The sequence below is a fragment of the Acomys minous genome (assembly GCF_964271855.1).
Source record: "Acomys minous genome assembly, chromosome: 3".
NCBI classification, from domain to species: Eukaryota; Metazoa; Chordata; class Mammalia; order Rodentia; family Muridae; genus Acomys; species Acomys minous.
In genome coordinates, this window is record NC_140485.1 from 102,927,161 (window position 1) to 102,944,765 (window position 17,605).

A 17,605-nucleotide genomic window follows, 5' to 3' on the forward strand; every position below is an offset into this window, starting at 1 on the left:
GCAGGGTTGGCTTGTTATAGCATGGATTCCCTCAAAAAACCGCACCTCACTAGGGTAGTGTTCCTTCCTACAGCTCCACATGTAAACACTGAGGTTTTGGTTCTACGGGGGACATGATCTTTATTTTCTATACAAGTTGAAAGACAAGTGAAGTATCTATAAACACACACACACAACTATTGTGAACAACCTTACATTTAGAACAACTAAGAGAAATAATCATCCTAGTTTCCCCTTGGCTACTTGCTTCTCTGACACCCCTCTTTCATTACATAGATCTGAGTTTCTGACCCAAGCCATTTTCCTTCTTTCTAAAGATCTTCTTTTAACATTGCCTCACAAGGCAGGTCTACCTAATCTGTGCAATACATAATACACAATAGTTTGGCCGACACAGCACTTGACCTTGAAAGGGAGCAGAAGCTTCGCGCAGTGCTTTTGACACCCACTAGAAGGCGTAAAAAAGACAGAAGAGAGCGAGGACAGATGGAGAGGACAGGTCATGGGCTCCCGCCTCTAATCTTGCCTTCTGCAGTCCAAGCTGTGTGCATTTGTGAGTCAGGGAAAACAGCCGGCAGGCCTGACAGCAAATGGGGTGAAAGAGACTGGAGGGACAGACGGCCGTGGAAGGAAACAAGCGTGTTGGCTGCACAACTCCCTTACCTGGCAAAGGCTGCAGAGCTAAACTGTAAGCCAAGATATGCTTACTCCCGGGGGTCTTCACCTGGGAGAGGATGGCCCCGCTTCCCTTCTGTGCTTGATAAATCAGTGTGTTGGCCTCTGTCGTGATGAGCCAATATATAAACTCCCCATCCACTGTTAAGCTAACGATTCTTTGCCCTGCTGATTGCAAACACGAAGAAAAAAAAATTTTAAAGGACAAAGAAATAAAATAACATAAAATAAGACATCAGAGTTTTCTCCTCAAAATAATATATGAAGTTATTCTTCTGCTAGGAAAAGTGCTAAGTTTTAAATCTTTCCATATAAAAACTTATTTTATGCTATTTGGCTCAACAACATTTTCTCACTTTGTTTCTTGGCCCAGTGAAGTCACAGAAGACACTGTCACCACCAGCTCCACTGGTCTGGACTGTGACCAAATAGCTAATCCTAGCTGACTAGTGAGCTCCCATTGGTTCACCTGCCTCTGCCTCCTATCATGATATCTCAGGATTACAGAGATGTGTGTCACTATGCACAGGAGACCCAAGCTCAGGTACTCACACTTTCCAGGAAAGCAGTTCACGGGTTGATCAGCCTATCCAAATCTGCAATAACCCTCCTTTTTTGGCTTTGTGTATGTGTCTTATGGTATATGCATATGTTCATGCTTGTGTATGTATGCATGTATATGTGCACACATGCAGGCATGTACTTGGGTGCATATATGGAGGCCAGAGGTCAGTATGCTATGGATTGCCTTCTAGTAACTAGCCTATCTTAAGTTAGTCAAATTTAATAAAGATTAAGATTATAATTTGGTTTTTGGTTGGTTTGTTTGTTTGTTTGTTGTTTGGTTGGTTGGTTTGTTGTTGTTTTTAGACATGGACTTTCTATATCACCCTGGCTATCCTGAAACTCACTATGTAGGCCAAGCTGGTATCAAACTCAAAGAAATCTGCCTGCTTCTGCCTCCCAAGTACTGGCATTAAAAGTGTGTGCCACCACATCAGGGTGAGATTATAATTTTAATTAGTGCTTGTGTGATCAAAATTTATAAGCCCAGAGTTCACCAATTCTGCTAGACATCAATTCAGGCCAGCAATTCCCAGGGATCTCCTAACTCCACCTTCCTACTGCTTGGATTACAGGTGAGCCTCACCATCTGCTTCTTATGTAGGTGCTAGTGACTCAAACTCAGGTCCTCATTTTTGTACAATAAGCGCTTTACTAACCAAGTCATCTCCCCTGTCTCCTGCAAGCTCTTTTTAATGGATAGGAGAGACTGCTGTTAAAAATGAGCATATCCATCCTGGGGATATAGCTCAGTTGAGATTGCCTGGCACATACCACTGGATTTGACAACCAGCACTTCATAAAACTAAACCTGGGGACCCGCATCTGTAATTTAAGCGCCAGGGAGGTAGAGTGAGAAAGTCAGAAGTTCAAAGGCATCCTTGGCTACAGAGTGAATTTGTGTCCACCCTGGCTTACCTGAAACCTATCAAAAAGAGGAAGACAAGATAGGCACACATCAGCACATTACCAAGGACGGAAGGCACCGTGATGACTTTCCAACACTGACATCCTTCCAGATCCATGGCCCAGATCTCTTGCCCTCTGCTAAAGTATATCCATGGTCTGTCTGGGTCAGAGGTATCGACAGTCATTGCCCCACTTAACTCGGATTCTGTCACATTGCAAGAACATTGACTTCTTCCATGCTGGCTTGAGGCCTTGGGTTGTAGGATGTGGTGCAATGTGTGATTGGTAATACTGCAGGAGAACAGCCGATGGCCCAGGTCTGAAACTTCTGTCCAATACAAGCGACTACAAGGAAGAAGGGGAAATCCTTCTAATTAAATGGGAAAATTAGTCACTTCGAATATTAATTTTGAATGAAGATCAACCATGTATAATAATGAGAGGACAAATACACTGTTGGGAATAAGCATGTCCAAATATCAAATAATTTACTTCTGAAATGGAGGAGGTCACAGGAAGTCCAACTCAGTGTAGTCTGATTTTTTTTATTAATTTTTTTAAATTAACTACAGCCAAAGCCCTGGGCTCTGGTGACCTTGGACTCCTAGTCAGAGCACCTTCAGTGGCCATCAATGACTGTAAGTTCTAAGCATATTTTCATATTTTTCAGTATGCCTTTCTCTACTCTCTGTTTCTGTTTCTTAATGCCAATAAACAACTTAGCTTCAAAATGGTCTATGTCTGTGCTTGTGGAGCAATTAAAAAATCTCCTTTCTAGGCTGGAAAAATGATACTCAGTTGCTAAATGGAGGTGCTAAGATTCTATTATGTTAATCCCAGGACTAGGGAGGCAGAGGCAGGCGGATCGCTGTGAGTTCGAGGCCAGCCTGGTCTACAAAGGGAGTGTAGGACAGCCAAGGCTACACAGAGAAACCTTGCCTCAAAAACAAAAACAAAAACAAAAACAAAAACAAAAAAACAAAAAACACACAAAAAAAGATTCTATTATGAAGATATGGGTTTTATAAAGATGGATGGACCCAGAGGAGCTTTTGTTGTGCCACAGCCTCTGGCCGTCTGTGCTGCCCGTCCTGTCCTTGCCTCATCTACTTCCTGTCTTTACCACCTGGGGCAGTTATAAAATTCACAGATTAAAAAACATGTGCTTTGGGGGGGGGGGGCTGGAGAGATGGCCCAGAGGTTAAGAGCACTCTTACTCTTCCAGGGGTCCTGAGTTCAATTCCCAGAACCCACATGGTGGCTCACAACCATCTATAATGAGATCTGGCGCCCCCTTCTGGCGATCAGGCACACACAGGCAGAATTGTATACCTAATAAATAAATAAATTTTTAAAATTTTGTTATGGCTTTCCTTCCTGTAATTAGCCTACCTGTGGGTTAGCCAACTTTTCAACAGACATTAAGATTATAATCTTAATTGTTGGCTGTGGGATCAAAGTTTATATGGTAAAAATCCAACCTGCTGGCTAGATTAGACTGCTACCTCTGAGGCTTACGTCTTAGATTTTTCATTTTCTACATTTTGAGTTGAGTGTCTAACTAAATCACTGTGGTTGGTCTTGAACCCACAGTGCCCCTGCCTCTGACTTCTGAGTAACTGGGATGACGTATACGGAGCACCAATCTTGGATCAGAATTACTCATTGCAATGTAATACAGCTCCCAACCATTATGATCCCAGCTCCTGGAAACTAAGAGAAGAAGATTAGAAGGAAGCTCAGGTCATCAGTGGCTACATAGCCAGCTTAATGTCAGCATGGGCTTTGTTACACCCTCTACAAAGCAGAAAATAAAGTTACCCATGAGCCTTTAGCATCTTATTTCACCATTATCAGTTTCTAATATTAAGCACAGATATTACATTAAAATCTGTATCTACTCCATCGCAATAAAGATGATCATACCTTAAAAGGGGATACATAGAGAAAGAAACTATTGTTGAGTTCCTTTTGCAAATCTTCACCTCCCTAAGGGATTTCGCCTTGTGCTCAAGATCAAAATCAAATATCTGTGTTCCCTCTTGGGATGCTTCCAGGACAAGGTAGAGGTGCCTGGCAATCCAGTCCACTGCGATAACTGCAGCATCAGAAACTAGTGGGTCCTGGAAAAGCTTAGCACAGGGTAGAGAGCACAGCCAAGAAGAGTGTTCATTCTTTTTCATTTGAAGACTTCTATGACTATTCATATCATTATCCATTGAACCTCTCTGGAACCCCCAAGCCTCATTCATTCTGTTCCGTGACAGCTTTAACACAAGCCTTTTTCTCACCCCGTAGATTCCTCCTAGATTATTTTAGCCACTTGGCTTCATCTCTGATCTACAGACCAGGCCTAAAACTCCTCATCTTCAGACAAGATGTTTCATTCAGCCAGGAACTCAAACATCAAACTGCCTAGTGAGCATCTCAAATGGGTTTTATTCCAAAGCTAAGAACTTAATTGCCCTACCCTAAACCTCTTTTTGTCTTGCACTTCGTATTGTTAAAGATGCTTAATGTTAACTGTATATATATATATATATATATATATATATATATATATATATATATATATATATATATATATATATATATATGGCTCCGCCTTTATTTTCTTCTCATATCACTGCATGGGGAGTTAATTGCTATGGAAATCCCTGCCCGGGCTTCTGTGACCCCACTGCTGAAAGACAGTACATTCTAAAACATACTTCGAAGCTGGAAGTAGTGGTGCATATCTGTGAGGCCAGCACTGAACAGGTGGGAGATTCAAGAGTTAAGTGTCAGCCTCAACCACATAGTCAATGTGAAGCCAGCCTGTGCTAGGTAAGACTCTATCTCAAAACCAAGAAAATATAATAAAATGCAAATTTTTTAAAAGATTTTAAATTAAACAAACAAACAAAAAAACTGACCCGTAAATGACACACTAAATTTCTCTAACAGCTTACTCTTAGCTTCTAGACTGACCTCTGTTATCCCTCCCACATTCCCTCTCCTTACTGGGAAGCGCGCTGTGGCTCCCTTGTTGCCCAGACTTTTTAACCCTCGAGCGCCCCCTGCTGCTTTTCTTCCCCCACCTTCACCTGGCTCATCTAGGCAGAACAGATCTCCGCTTTGGACAGAGTACCACCTTAGCCTGGGCTGTTCTTCTACCATACCCAGCTCTCTGCATAGCAGTTACGCTACTCTATCTTCGATATTAATTTATATTTAGTGAATGGCTACCACCGACCAGGCGTTTGTGCTACGTGTGTTAATCGATCACCTTATTTGATCTCCATGGGAAGCCGAAGATCAGATGCCACTTGGAGAGTCAATACTTTCTGGTCTCGGCTCTCGCCAGCAGCAGAGGCAGAAATAAGTCCCATGAGATCAGACACTGACGCTCGCCACCTTAGTCATTATGCAGTACTGCCCTCCAAGTGTCAGTAGACCAGCTTTATGAAGAGCAAGGCCTGTAACGCTTCCACCCCAAAACCCGTGTGCTAAAGACACGCTCCCAACCTTGTGGCTACCGGGAAGAGGTGAGCCTGTAGAGGGGGTACCCTGTGAGGAGTCGCTGGGAAAACTGGGTGTGAGGCTGTGGAACCCAAGTGTCTTTCTGCCTGTCCCCTGGCGCGTAAGAGACAAGCACCTGAGCTGCTCGATGCACTGCCTACCATGAAGCGGACCCTCGCTCCAGGCTCAAAAGCACCAAGGCCAAATGACTACGGACGAAGCTTCTAAAACTATGAGTAAAAAAAAAGCAACCTTTCTCTTCCCTCCTTAGGTTAAATCTGTCAAATACCTGTTCTGAGAGAAGTCACCATCCCTCAATAACCCCAGGAACAAAAACCCAACAAGCATCTTGACTGACCCACGCACAAAACCCTTTATTTATGTATGTGTGGCTAAATGACAGCATATTTAGTTATTATTTCAATCGTTCAAATCTTGAAGGGTCACCCACTGGCCAATCATCTTAACTACATCCTGCACTTCGAAGGAATCTCAAAGGGAAATACCTTGGAGCTGGACCGATTGCGCAAATTCAAAAGGAAGAGCGAGTCTCCTTGAGCGAAGTACCCCATTTCATCATCTGCCGTGTACCCCACGGTGCTGACGTCTCCCTCTGTAGAAAACGTCCACACAACTTGGTTTTGGTCCATATCTAGAAACATGATCTTATTGCCAAGTAGAGATATGAGATATGGAAGTGGCTTGATTTCTGCAAGTGAAAAGTAAGTGGACAGTACACATAGGAAAAAAAAAACAAGCTTCAGATTAGAAACCACCAACGGGGCTGACATCCATGAGCCACTTCAGACTCAATGAAAAGTTTTAGGCCCTCTGATCTTGAATTTCTTCAAACTACTTTAATTTGGGAAAAAATTACTTTATCTGACTGTAACTTTTAATCCAGAGCTGCCATTCCTACTCCTAAACTAGCAACAAAAATGTATACTTTCAAATCACCATTTAAGGAGTTTTAGGTAACAAATACCTGAAGTGTTAGCGATCACTATATCAGAAAACGGCCCTGACCCTTTGGATGTGAAGACTCGAACCTAAAGATTAAAAACAAAAGAAAAATTTAAAAATATATTCATAGATTCTCCCATTAGCACAAAATTTAAAGACTGATAAATTGTGTGCAAAATTCGTTGTATACACCCAATATGCATTATAAATAATTTGAAATCATTGTTTATATTTAAGTATATTGTAATAAATAACTGAGGGGAAAATATTGACCTGTACCCACAGTTGGTTTTCTGGTCTAGAAAAGTGTTAAGAATGGTAAATATCTCCATTGTGTGGGAAAGATCTGGGGATTTGTTGGGTAACAGAGATGTGAAACTGTACCTGCTAATTTGATTGTGTCAATCCTTACCCAATAGGTGCACAACTTAACACTACTCATCACACCTGGGACATATACAATCTTTACTCATCAGTTAGATCTCTTTAAATAAATAAAAGGTCTTGAACTTTTTCCAAGATCAGGTGGTATAAAATAGTTAACAGACATAAGACCATACAAATTAGGGTAAGCTAAATGGACTATGCTTCCTAAAAGGGGGATTCGAAGGAGAAAATAACCAAGCCTCCTCCCTGAGAGCAAGTGTCCATTTCACACACATTCTCTTTGGTGCCTCAAAGCAACATAGGAGTAGAGACTGCGTCAGGGTCTTGTCTAAGCTCCTCGGCGAAACACGGGTGGAGACTACGGAAGAACCATAGCTTCTGAGACTTGCTTATCTTCTTTTTCACTGCTACATGCCAACAGGATCGTTTTTAGTTTAACTTTTAAGTATATTTTATCACGTAATAAATCATTTCCATTTCCAAACCTTGGATATGTAAAGTAGGCTACAAGAAAAAAAATGGCGTGTATGATGATGGCCTCAAAGTACAGGGTCTGAACCAAGAAAGCACCAGACTGTTGTAGTATATACTTCCAGCATTAAATGTGTTTTTCCATACGATGAACTAATGTCTGTGCGTGCATTTGTCAACTCAAGCAGTCTTCAACTCTGAATAAGACGGTGTTAGGTGTAACCAGACCTACCACTTGGTGTGGCTCTCTACTGAGTGAAACTTGAAGCTACCTATAAATGTAGACTGACACAGTTAGATTACAGACCTAACTGGAGCATTTGCTGGTCTTAATGAATAGAAATTAGTATTGTTTTTAATTTCTATCTGTGACTCTTGATTAGCACATATATATACCTAATAAATTATTAATATATATTTTTTTTTTGGTTTTTCGAGACAAGGTTCTCTGGACTAACTTTGTAGACCAGGCTGGCTTTGAACTCACAGCGATCCGCCTGACTCTGCCTCCCGAGTGCTGGGATTAATAATTATTAAATTTGAATTTTACCCAAAAAAGATTCATAGGAAACTAACACCTCCAAAATAATATGCAAAACACTTCTGCCCAGGAGATGTAGAAAATAAATGTAAATATGTATTGCCATCAATAATATAGCGATTGAGGGGCTGGAGAGGCGGCTCAGTGGTTAGAAGCATGGTCTGCTCTTCCAGAGGACCTGGGTTCAATTCTCAGCACCCACATGGCAGCTTTCAACTGTCTGAAACTCCAACCCAGGGGATCCAGCACACTCATACAGACACGCAAGCAAAACACCAGGGCACATGAGATTTTTCAAAAAAAAAGAATATAGTAATCGATGAGGAAATGAAAATCATCAAGCTATCTATTTTAAGTAAAAACTTATCTCATAAATTGAAAGTATTAGAGTTCAAGGGCAATAGATTGTCTTCCTCACTCCTCATCCCTTTCTGCACTTAATAGACAGATGGTTAGTGTGAGATATCAGCTATGCGGGTCCTCAACTTCTCTTTCTGTATGAAGTTCCAAGGCTGGGCATTCAGGTAACGCACAGAGATACTGTGCCCCATGTTGCAAAGAACCACAGAAGTTGCATGTGGAGATCACTGCCCTATCATGCAGCCTTGGGAGTCAGCTGACAGATCCAGGGACCAACTGTGATAATGAGTACAAAATAACCGGCCGTGGTAGGTAGCCTATGTATGTACACAAGCTCATAATGCCTTACTCTAAATGTGAACAATGCTTTGAATGCAAGACTGTTTTCAAAACATCCTTCACCCTGGCTGTGCTGTCTGCCCTCTGTACTTCTTCTGACCACTTGGGTCCTCTGCTCACAGTAAAATTAAATTACTAACAACGTAAGAATCCTTCTTTTTTTTTTTTTTCAAGACAGTGTTTCTCTCTGTTACCCTTCCTGAACCTTGCTTTGTGAAGCAAGTTTGCCTCAAAATCACAGAGATCTATCCACCTCTGCCTCCTGAGTGCTGATATTAAAAGCGTGTGCGACCACCATGAGGACAAAGTAGGACTTCTTAACCCAGTCTTTTTTTTGTTTTGTTTTGTTTTTGTTTTTGTTTTTTGAGACAGGGTTTCTCTGTGTAGCTTTGGCTGTCCTGGACTCGCTTTGTAGACCAGGCTGGCCTCGAACTCACAGCGATCCGCCCGCCTCTGCCTCCCGAGTGCTGGGATTAAAGGTGTGCGCCACCACACCCGGCTTTAACCCAGTCTTTTAATGAACTACCATTATTACACTATTAAAATTCATATCATGGGGCTGGAATGATGGCTCAGCCACTGAATGTTAGACTCTCAACCAAAATACCAAGATTCATAGCCCAAGATGGGGAGAGACAGTCAAGAGATTCAATGTCTCTAGCCCCCATGCACATACATGTACATGCTCAAATGCAGAAATGCAAGAACATAGGTTAAAATAATAAATTCCAAAAACAAAAAGATGTGAGTCCCGCTTTCTCTCTCATACCTGGAAGGCAACAGTATACCCAGGACTCATGGCCTCAAGCTGAAAAGACATCACTAGGGCTGAGACATTGACAGAAATCCAGTCTTTGGTTGTTTCGTTGGCGCCACTTTGTTTAGATACATGATAGACAATTTCAAATTTGGTTAGCACTCCATTTTCACGTTTAGGTTTATTCCACCTAAACTCTACCATAACTTCATTCTTTTTGGTGTATCTTCCAGTTGACAATATAAATATTCTGGGGTTCTCTGGTGCTGATGGAACTGAAAAGTAGACACATAGACAGGGCAGGATGCAATACAAGGCTGAGTTTGATACCCGTGATCATGGCATGGACATCCTAGCAGAAGTATTTCTCATCCCAGACGATTGAAGCTCATTGCTCTCATTCCTAGGGCTCTGCTTAGAGGCATAAAATCAACAAGTTTCTTCAGAAGCCCATTCTGATATTTCATCAGATCTTACATCTTACCCAATGATGTCCTTACAGCCTACCCAATGTCCTCTTATTTACTATTGAAGTCCATCTTTCTCATCTGTACCCCCAGAGAGTTAAAAGGTGATTGGTTGTCCCCCCGAAACAGTATAACATTCACTCTTGCCCTGATAGAGTGGTTTAGCTAATGTTAGTTATTAGGAGGGGAGGCAGTAGCTATAACTGCTCTTCACTCAGTTCAGGAGTTCAGCATGTAGGGATTCTGGCCCTGTTGAATGCTAACTCTCCAGAAGGCAAAAAGTGATGGAAATTGACCAACAGGTATCCCAAGAGTGTGGCTTGGGCATCCCATGCCCAGCTATGCTGGAGTTGGCTTAAGCCATGTATTCCTGAGTCATTCTATTCCACAGTCCTTCTTCTTCTGTCCTTTGCGAGGTCCCACGCCTTCCCCATTTCCAGTTTCACTGCTTCCCAGTGTTCCTCACTCTCACCTCTATGTAATCACCAGGCATTTTTACACTCTATGTCCCTCATGGTGTAATCGCTGTGGTAGTTTGAATAAGAATAGGCCCCCATAGGCTCATATACTTGAATGTTCAATGGATTTAGAACGTGTGTGGCCTTGTTGAAGAAAGTGTATCTGTTGGGGTAATGGCCCATGAGGGTTCAAAAGCCCGTGCCAGGCCCAGTGTCTTTTTCTGTCCCTGCTGCCTGTGTCTCAGGATACAAAGCTCTCAGCTTCAGGGCCATGCCTGCCTGGATGCCACCATGCTCCCTGCTCTGATGATAATGAACTAACAGCGACTAAGACTTGTCTCTTCTTACACCATCTCTCACAGTCCAGCTGAAGTCTCTGCACTGAGGGGCCTTTTGTCACCATATAAATTCATGTACATCTCCCTCTTCTAGGAATACCTGAGGTATCTTTACAAAAGTTGAAGGTTTCATAGCATTATCTGACTGTTGTAGGTCACCGCTCTCAATTTGGTCATCACGTCCTCATTTCTATTATACTAGAAGCAAATGTGCTCATTTTCAATCTGTTTTTATGGACTCCAAACAAAAATTATTTGTCTTTCTTATTTGACCTCCCCAAATCTAGAATTGAAGTGGTATATAATAAGTACTTAATAAAAATCTGTATTTGCTATGCTACAAACATTCTGAGGTCTTGGAAAATTCCATTATTCTTCCTTACCACTCCCAACATCTGTCAGATGTTTGCCATAGGCCCCTAGGGGAATCCCCTGAAAGATACGGTGAAGTTCCTTTCCACAGAACTGTGCTACCAAAGCCAGAAGCCCGAGATGGTCTTAGAGCGTACCTGGACCCAAATGCTACCTGGAGCAGAGCATGCTCATATTCTACTATGTTCCTGCTGTGAGACTCCTTGATAAATATTATTGAATAAATCAGACCATAAAAAAAATGCACTGCCAAATGGATCTTTCTGTTTACTGAGCTCTTACTTCCTCCTGGGTCCTCTATTATAAGTTTATAGAAGTTAAAAAAAAAGAAGTTTATAGAAGTTAAATTAATATGATACTATCATTAACCCATATTTGCAAAAAAATGACTTCATTGGACTCAGTGAGGGTCCGTGAAAACTCTGGATTAGGGTCTTGCTACTGGGCAGCTATTGCGCACGTGCTTCTAGTGGACTTCCCTTCTCACTTCCATAGATTATAACACCTATCCTGTGTACCTCAGAGCTGTGTGGGGATAAAGCATAGGACGATAGTAAATGTTTAATAAAAGTGTGACACCTGTAAGCGTGCCTGGTACACTTCAAAGAGATAGACACCTGTGAGGATAAGGCTGGTGTTCTTTCCTCAAATATATTTCCAGGAAACATAAAATCTGGACACAGGTTACTTCTGCTCAGAACACTGAGTTGCCAGCATTGTTAATGCCTGCTGCTCTTCAGATCCTGTCCATCTGATGAGATGTTTCAGAGACTTCCTGAAACACTTTTTGCTTCTTAAATACCCCCACAGTACAGCAAAAATAGTTCTTAATCTTTCAAATATTCATCTTTGGGAAAATATTTACAGGCTATTTTGGTGATGTGATTCTAATCTCTAAGATGTTAGGAGGCAGAGGCAGGCAGATCTCTGTGAGTTCAAGGCCAACCTGGTCTACAAATCGAGTCCAGAGCAATAGGATTTGTTACACAGAGGAACCCTGCCTGAAAAAACAAATAAACAAAAGGTTATTGAATCTATATACTTCTATAAAACTAAAGGTTACTTTGACTAGTATTGACTATCCATTCCAGACCAGGCAAATAAAAAAAAAAAATCTGTGCCTCACTATTGTTTGAAAAGGCAGATTTTATTTTACCTGATTCAGGTGCACGAAGTGATAAAGATGTTTTTTGGCCCTTTCCCCAGTAGGTATAAGGAGTGACAGAGAGATTAAATGAGGCATAGGGCTCCAGCCCTTCCACAGTAAAAACGGGTAAAAGCTGTTGTTCAATAGCCAGGAACTAAAATACAAAGCACAAAAACATTTTAGAGGGGAAATTATTAACTCTTTCCACTCACAAGTAACTAAAACGTCTAACTTGTGGTTTACTTTCAAAATCAAGACTTGAAAGCTTGGAAATGCACATTTTGATCATTGCAATGGCTTTGAGATGAACCAATTAAACTGTAGCCAGCGCCACAATTGGCACAGAACAGAGGCAGCAGCAACAGCGTTCGCAGGGATACACTTAGTAACCAAACGCTACAGAAGCACAGCCAAAGAGAGACGCGTGGCTAAGTGCACAGACAACCTGTGCACAGCTGACATGATGAGAAGGCGCCTGGGGGAAACAGCACTGAACCAGCAGCATACCTTAGAATGAGCGCTGAATTCCACACTGTAGAAAACTATGCCCCAGTCCACCGCAGGAGGCTCATTCCACAGGATTTGGAAATTTGAACTGTGCCCTTCAATCCAAAATGAAGACTCCTGGACAGAATCTGGGATAACTTTGGGAGTAGAGGAAAAGTTTCCTATGGAATGAGAGAGAGAGAGAGAGAGAGAGAGAGAGAGAGAGAGAGAGAGAGAGAGAGAGAGAGAGAAAGAGAGGTGGGGGCATAGAATCACAGAAATTCAGCAGAATTTACTGTTAGAATTAAGCCAGGTGTGGTGGTGCATGCCCACAAACCCACCAGAAGGAGGAGGCACAGGGATTTAACTTAAATCAGAACGTGAAGAACAGTCGCAGCTACAAAATGACTCCTCTGTCAATCTTGGCTCCAGGAGACCTTGTGTCTAAACAAACAAATAAGTGTCCATTTTTTCCATTCCTTTAAAAATATCTTTAAATTTGTATTTAACATTTGCAGGCTGTAAATTTGGCTTAAGATTAGATTTGCTATATACAAATAAAAAGAACACTAATATTTGTTTTCTTAAGAATTACGCTGGAAGAGGGAAAATATATATCAAAATACCCATACAAGACACATGAATAGGACTGGATAAAATACTGTACCTGGCAGAGGCTTGAGGGATGTCTGTATGATCGTGAACTGGTTGAATTTTGCTGGCTCCGAAACAGACACGCTGGTTCTCTGACCTATTTCCTGTGCTGTAATGATCCTAAAGCCATTGATCCAGAAGAGTCGACCACTGTAGTACATCAGTGCATTCTGGGAAATTTCCGAAGTACTCCAGGCTGCAAACTCTGTGATAGTAGCATCCCCAGCACTGCGAAAACATAATGCAAAATGAATGTGCATCTAGTGGGGGAGGGAGGAGGGAGAACACAAGCTCTCACGAAATTATGTGCTTCTAAATGAATACATGCATGTGGGGGCACAACAAGAAAGAAGTTGCAAGAATGTTCAATACTTTTATTTCCATATTAATCTAAGTTTTTATTTTCATAATATTGCCAAACTTAAACCAAATTTTCTTATTAACATGATAGCTATATAGATGATGGATGGATAGAGAGAGAGAGAGAGAGAGAGAGAGAGAGAGAGAGAGAGAGAGAGAGATAGGAGGAGAACAAGAGAAAGTGCAGTTGCAAGAATATACATAAGTTTCGGGCTTGAGCAAATCCTCGTGGTTTGGGTAACACTAACACTACAACCTGAACTCTCACTTCTTCACTAGCAGAGGGTTCACATCTAGTTGTTTTTTGTTTGTTTGTTTGTTTTGGGTTTTTTCTGCTTCCATAACACTTGCTGTTGGAGAAGCAACAGTGCTAGATTTTTCCAAGCCTTAGGAAAAAGTTACCATCTGGAAAGAAGGCCTCAAAAATGGTACAAACTAGCCATCTCTTCAAAAGGCTCAACAACATCATATGAATGGAGCCAGAAGGGCTTGGAGTAGCCAAGGACATACAGTAACCCGACACTGGAGACAGTATGAGTTAGGGCTCTAGCACAATTATAACTTAAAAAAAAAAAAAAAGAAAGAAAGAAAAGAAAAACCCTATTTGAGAAGAATTGAAAAGGAAGTAACAAGAAACGAAAGAATTTGTGGGCATTTACTCAGGATGGAAGGTCCACTTTTGTGCCTACAAACACCCTAATCCACATAGACACAAACTAATCCGTCACTGGCATGAGAGAGCATCCTTCTGGTCTACCTAATAACTTCACCCAGTCATCTCACCTGAAATGCAGTTCACATAAAACCAACAAAAAGAGCCAGCATGCCGATCTGATTAGCCCCGTGCCCCTCTGTGAATGAATGAATTTGGCATCATTATAGGTTGATGTTTAAGCAGTAGGTAGGCCTGCACATAAACAATTGAACCTCTCACTTAACCATCTATAAAGTATGAGCATAACAATATCAAAAGGTCTGTGTATAGGTGAAGCCTACTCCCCTCCATTGGGGCTTTCTCGGGAAATAAAAAGACAGTAAGAAAGACTTCCAGGGACTATCTCACCTCCATCCTCGGAGAACAGCTGTGTACAGATGAATACACTGATTGTCCTGCACCAGCCAGTACAGGAGCCCATCACTGAGGTCTAGTGTTAGAGCAATAACCTAAGCAGAAAATAAGGTAAGAAAATGAGCCAGCATGCTTGCAACATCTGTTCAATCCCCCATCCTGAAAAAAAAAAAACCAAAGTGAATCAAACACAGATTATCACCTTTGTGATCAGGTCAGACTCCAACTATAGATTTCTCAACATCTTTTGAATAATGAACTATCAAGATAATATAAATATAATTTATAGAAATGTGCATAAATTTCCTGAAATTCTTCCTAAGACAAGAATACCAGGTATTCAGTTTTATGTACTTAGTTCTGGTAATTACCAAAGTGGGATTCTTAGCTGAGCAGTACCCCAAAACTTTTGAAGAATACAATTTGCAGCCCACTCCAGAGCTGCTCCATTTGAAATGGAGTTGGCATCAAGTCTTGTCTAAAACTAGCTGTAACTTTAGAATCTTTACCCAAACAGGAGAATGACTTGTTGCTTAAACCAGTTGTTCTCCAAGAATGCAGGCAATAGAGTTTTACTCTCAATTACTTTTTAAAATACATTTTATTAATTTATTTATATTATATCTCTATTGTTAAACCATCCCTTGTATCCTCCCATTCCTCCCTCCCTCCCATTTTCCCCTTACTCTCCTCCCCTATGACTATGACTGAGGAGGACCTCTTGCCCCTGTATATGCTCATAAGGTATCAAGTCTCTTCTTGGTAGCCTGCTGTCCTTCCTCTGAGTGCCACCAGGCCTCCCCATCCAGGGGACGTGGTCAAATATGGGGCACCAGAGTTCGTGTGAAAGTTGGACCCCACTCTCCACTCAACTGTGGAGAATGTCCTGTCCATTGGATAGATCTGGGTAGGGGTTTGAAATTTACTGCACATATTGTCCTTGGCTGGTGCCATAGTTTGGGCAGGACCCCTGGGCCCAGATCCACCCATCATAATGTTCTTCTTGTAGGTTTAATTACTAAGATGCACCCTATTGTAGTAGAAGTTTTGATTTTTTAAAAAACTCAGTTATGTTATGTAAACATGTTTTTGTTTTAATCCCGTGTGGGATATGGGACTGCTTTAGTTTATCCACAGCTGATAACAACCTGTTAGAGAGCATGGTCTATGCCAGCTGGTGTTAGAGGAATCTGAGGACTCTGGGAGAGTATAAATACCAGAGCCTAGAGAGAGGAAGGGGCTTCAGGGAGATGTACAGAGGAGGAACAAAGCTGCTTGTTTGTCCTGCTGTGTTTACCATTTGCTGTTGCTGGACTGCTAGGTATCCTGATGACTGGTATTTTCCCAAAGAACCTGATGACCCCAGCCAGCTGTAACTAAGTCTAAAGAGGTCTTCATCCCCTTTCCCTTGTAACCTTCTTTCTTTCCTATCTAAGGTTGGAGGCTGGAAGGGAGGTACAGTTTAAAACGAGCGCCTAGGGCTGGAGAGATGGCTCAGTGGTTAAGAGCACTGCCTGCTCTTCAAAGGACCCAGGTTCAATTCCCAGAACCCACATGGCAGCTCACAACTGGCTGTAACTCCAAGATCTGACACCCTCAAACCAATGCAAATAAATTAAAATTAAATAAAATACTTTTTAAAAAGAAAAGAAAAAGAGATTCACAATATTAAAAAAAAAAAAAGAGCGCCTATACCACAACTTCAAAAGAAGTCAATAAGATGTCCAAGAACTAAAAAATACTTCCTGACAGTTTACCTTACTGCAAAGGAACCACTAGGAAGTACTTGGCTACAAAACCACATTTGAACCCTAGTAACTACAAGACTAACCTAAGGAGCAAGATGTGGCCAAAATAGTGCAATAGTGGCACAACTGTTAAAGGGCATGGGGTAACCAACTTTATGACTGTATTTGAGGCTCACATCACAGGAGGGAATCCATGCTCAGTACTGAAATCCTAGTTAAAACCCATGTCAGGGGACTTAATAGGCCCTAGAGAAGGAAATAAAAAATGTTGTTTAGCTTTATTTACATAACACAAATTGCCTTGTAAATATTTATGTTTATATCTATAAATAAAGGCAAATTTTAGCCTTAACCACAGAAGCCTCTTTTTAGTTAACAATGGCAAATGTTCCCAGGTATGCTGGCACACACCTTTGATCCCAGCACTCAAGAGGCAAAGGGAGGTAGAGATCTGTGAGTTCAAGGCCAGCCTGGTCTACAAAGTGAGTCTAGGACAGCCAGGGCTGTTACACAAAGAAACCCTGTCTTGGGAAAAACAAAACAATGGCAAATGTAGAGACTTGTGGCTGCCAAGGAGCTAAGAGTACGTTAGAGATGAATGCTCAGCTGTTTACTAGGCATATATTTGGTCTACTCTCAGGCTCAGGTAATATTGCAGGAGACAGGGGGAAAGAATGCAAGAGACAGAATACAGAGTGAAAGGCTACGGAATGACACCATCTGGGTGAGGCACAGCCGTTGGACTCATGAACTCACAGCAGTTAAGGATGGCTGTACTCAGTCAGAGCAACAGTGCGGCCCATCAACAGTCAGGTCACATCCGAACTATATGCTACTATAGATTCAGAAAGAGGAGGAGCACTGCCTTCTGTTGTGTGTCCACTGGTGACCCCACTTAGCTCCACTGCGTGGTTGAATCCAGTGATCATGCAGATGGTGCCTGGTCAAACCAAATCAATCACAGAACAAAACCGAAAGCCATGAATCTAAGAAAGAGACTGGTAGAAACGCGTGGAGATCGATAGAGATGGAAGGAAAA

General features: G+C 41.7%; 1 protein-coding gene across 6 annotated transcripts in view; it reads right to left on the reverse strand.

The window, feature by feature from the left end:
• Positions 1-17,605, reverse strand: part of ROS1 (ROS proto-oncogene 1, receptor tyrosine kinase) — a 146,041-nt gene that overhangs the window by 57,933 nt on the left and 70,503 nt on the right. For 5 of the 6 annotated variants that reach the window (XM_084777297.1, XM_084777299.1, XM_084777300.1 and 2 more), the window contains 10 exons: positions 14,813-14,913; positions 13,403-13,617; positions 12,757-12,917; positions 12,259-12,403; positions 9,480-9,742; positions 6,635-6,698; positions 6,156-6,358; positions 4,075-4,280; positions 2,210-2,493; positions 664-843 (listed from right to left, as the gene is read on the reverse strand). In XM_084777297.1, the coding sequence (XP_084633423.1) occupies positions 664-843; positions 2,210-2,493; positions 4,075-4,280; positions 6,156-6,358; positions 6,635-6,698; positions 9,480-9,742; positions 12,259-12,403; positions 12,757-12,917; positions 13,403-13,617; positions 14,813-14,913 (1,822 nt within the window). The remainder of the gene's footprint in view (positions 1-663; positions 844-2,209; positions 2,494-4,074; positions 4,281-6,155; positions 6,359-6,634; positions 6,699-9,479; positions 9,743-12,258; positions 12,404-12,756; positions 12,918-13,402; positions 13,618-14,812; positions 14,914-17,605) is intronic. The other variant, XM_084777298.1, reaches the window with a different exon arrangement.